At 31.5% G+C, this 3,564-nt stretch overlaps 1 protein-coding gene across 1 annotated transcript in view; it reads left to right on the top strand.

Moving 5' to 3' along the window:
- LOC111083902 overlaps window positions 1–3,489 on the top strand; it is a gene marked incomplete at both ends in the record, with an annotated part of 7,299 nt that extends 3,810 nt beyond the window's left edge. Inside the window, 2 exons of the mRNA XM_022380629.1 lie at window positions 1,042–1,168; window positions 3,376–3,489. Coding sequence (XP_022236337.1) covers window positions 1,042–1,168; window positions 3,376–3,489 — 241 coding nt within the window. The remainder of the gene's footprint in view (window positions 1–1,041; window positions 1,169–3,375) is intronic.
- Window positions 3,490–3,564: the final 75 nt, after the last annotated feature.

Below are 3,564 nucleotides of genomic sequence, written 5' to 3' on the forward strand. Positions count from 1 at the left end.
TAATTACCCATTGTTGCCGTCAGTTCGTGGTTACTAGGGTCACGTGAACTCCGCTGTCGTAACATCACCAATGCTTTTGGTTTCAATTGATCTAATAAATTTTCAGTTTAATATGATACCATTTATATTTTTACATTTATGGCATAATGGTACATCTAAAAATGTATTTTAGATAATTTTTATTCTTCATCATCTCCACAACAACCTTCTGAAAACAAATATTCATCTAAAGAAAAAATAAATATTTTACAATAATATAAAGGAACTGTACTACTCCACTGTATAACTGGACAGAATTCCTAGCCTCTACCCTCAACATCAAAGTTAAATAAGAATTATGACAAACGAAAGATCAGAAATGTATAAATATATTATTATATAAATAGTAAGATATTAGTTGTCAAGCATCTATATACTTCAATAGATTCCACCATGATAAATCCAACAATAGACACATTCAAATTCCAACCTAAGATAAATTAATAAATCTAACTGTGGGTACATTAATGAAGACAACAATGGTTAAGTAAATACCACCAACTATGGATACAATAATAATGACAACCATGATACAAGCTTTGGTACATTAATAAAATTAACCGTCTACATATTAATAAATAAAACCATGATACAAAGATATATATATATTTATAAAGCAAACGACGTATACATCAGTAAACCAACCATGGATACGTTATTAAAGTTAATCACTAATAAAGCCTCTATAGTCACCATTTATTTAAATGTCTATTATCCATTAATTAAAGCATAAGAAATTATATCATCTGAAGGCAATTAAAAACCTGTTTCATATAAATATTAGTATTACAAAACATTTTAGTGACGAAAATAATTTTGTTCTTCACGATATTATTTATGAATCTTTCACTGTTATTTGCGGGTTATTATAAATTTCATGTATGATTTGTATTAGTTTGTAATTTCACGCGTTCTTAGAAGATTTTGCTTTATTTGCAAGGAAAGATTATTAGTTGTTGCTACAACCAATTGGTCACTTATTATTTTGTTTGCTGTTTTTAGATATTTCAACGACTCTGGAATTTTGGATCGTGTCCCTACCTTGTTTCTGATAATAGGAGCTATACAAGGGGGTATTTTACTTATTGGACTACTTCTGTACGAGCAATCTCCATCAGAGATAACAGAGGTAAGGTCCTTATATTGCTTGTATGATTTTAATCTACCCGATAAAGTTTAGTTAAAAACTGAATAACTTGTTTTTGTTTTTGCACTTTCCTTTGGAATGTGAACATACACACTCCTCCATGAAGGTTAGAAGACAAACATAGCAGTCGAGAGCCACCTGAGTTAGGTAATCCCTGGTTTGGCATAACACATTGATACTTTGTTAAAAACCTTTTGGTGAATGGCTTCTCATGGTCAATCAAGTCGTAAATAGTATCTCTCTTTGACTCAACATCATTATTGAATTTGTCCACTTGATGATACTTAATTATAGCCATTGCCATTATTATGGTATTCCCTTGTAGAACTTCTTTATTGGTTGGTTCAGTAGTTACTGAATATTAACCCTCTCTTGTGAAAACCTAACTACGGACACCTTGTAAGAGATCTTGAAGAAACCCTAAAGCAAATATTCTCTTCCCATTAGTTACTGTAATTATACACTTTCGCCTCGCTCTCATATCAAACACTTTCTGTCAGACAAATGTTGAGTAAAACATTACCTTTATTTAAAAAACAAATTTCGGTGAGTGGTAGGAGTTATTTTGATAACATCTAAGAATAAAGAGAATGAAACCCTTTTACTTTCCAACACTTTCAGTAGGGGTGCAATTCCACTGTCTTAACTTTACACACAAGAGTAAACATCGAACCTTCTCGGTATCTCAGAAAATAAATTTCATTCTGAACTATCAAGGTGTTACTGCTGTCTATCAGACTTCTCTATGTAAAAATGGGTACTCATTTTTACCATTTCTTCACCTTTCCTTCTGTTTCTAATGCAGGATATTTGATTTATCCCGTGTTGCCATATATTACAAACCTACCAAGATATTTATTTCACCTGCAAGCTATCCAGACATAACAATACTTCCAGTTCTGATTCCTTACCTTTGCCAGTTGTGATAGTGTGGACTACGATTTTCAAAACTGTAATAGAGAAACACAACGTGTGAACTGTACACTTATGTATGTTACTCAAGAACATACCCTTAGTAGAGTGTTAAAAATGTGTACAACATATCAAAATACTTAATAGCATACATCACACTGTGGCACATGAAACAATAAGCTCCTAGTTGCATGTTCCATCTAACTCTGTACTTTCATCAAAGGCTTTTTAACCTTACCTAAAACCTCTTCAGCGCCAAAGATTCAAATCTCTGATATGTTTATCAAAATCTTATTCTCTTGTTAACATATGGCATTTCTGGGCACGCGAAAGCTGCCCAATCAGCCCCTGCCTGGAGTTTTTAAATTACTTTTTTTCAAATGCTATGTGGGAATAAAGATAACAGTTTTCATATTGTACGACTTGTTGTATGGAAATTGCTAGGTCTACCAAAGAATAGTCATTTTCAACAAAAATAACGTACAAAAACATTTTACTAACAGTAATTTAAACATTCCAGACATTTTATTTAACAATGATTTTGCTGAATTCACGTTTAAGCAAAGAAAGTAGTCCTTTGAATGTGACTAATTATTTCATGTTGCTGAAAGAAGATAAGGTCAGTTAGTGTTCCAATATACCCATCCTCATTTCATTAAAGACGTCGTCGATACCCATAAAGATAGCTTTATAGAAAGCAAAATGAACTCCTTCAAAGGATTAATACTTAATCTAGTTCACACTATAATAATTGTTCTTTATTCAGTTTGGTAATATAAATAGCGCCTAAACCACTACTGTGTCTGTCGTATCCAAGCTCATCTGATAAGACCAGGTACTGAGCGTCGTCAATACTGGATATAATGTGGTTGAAATATTGCTAAATATTCTTCTTTACTTTCTTAGAAGTACACTTTATGTGAACATTGTCGAAACATATAAATAATATATATGCGATCGATACATTGTTGAATATCAAGAACTATTCATAGATCCAACATGTGTAAAACGATAACAATAGCTTCTGTAAGGTGTCTGAAATGATCTGGGGTTTGAGTTGATGTAATTAATTATTCTTAATTTAACTTTTATATTCTTTTGTGATAAAAGTAAGCGTTTTATTTAGAAAATAAAAGATGTTACCATAATAAAGAAATGGAAGTTTATCATTGTTCAATTTTTATAGAGTATATATCACAACACAACGAAAAATCGTGTGTCACAGAAACTACATTATGGTCATTTATGAACTTACAAAAGCTATATATATCTTTAAGGAGAAAAAAAATAAAAAATGTCCTGCATCAGCACAAATAGAATTGGATTGTGAATACAAGACCTTTCAAGAAGACTCTTCTATGATGTCAGAAGAAAGTTCAACCAATCAGAAAGTAGAAGAGACACAACCATCATTTCCAAGAGAATTTAGTTTGAAACCAAAAGAAGCTTTGAAAATGAAAGAATTT

The sequence above is a fragment of the Limulus polyphemus genome, unplaced genomic scaffold, assembly GCF_000517525.1.
Source record: "Limulus polyphemus unplaced genomic scaffold, Limulus_polyphemus-2.1.2 Scaffold11995, whole genome shotgun sequence".
Lineage (NCBI taxonomy): Eukaryota > Metazoa > Arthropoda > Merostomata > Xiphosura > Limulidae > Limulus > Limulus polyphemus.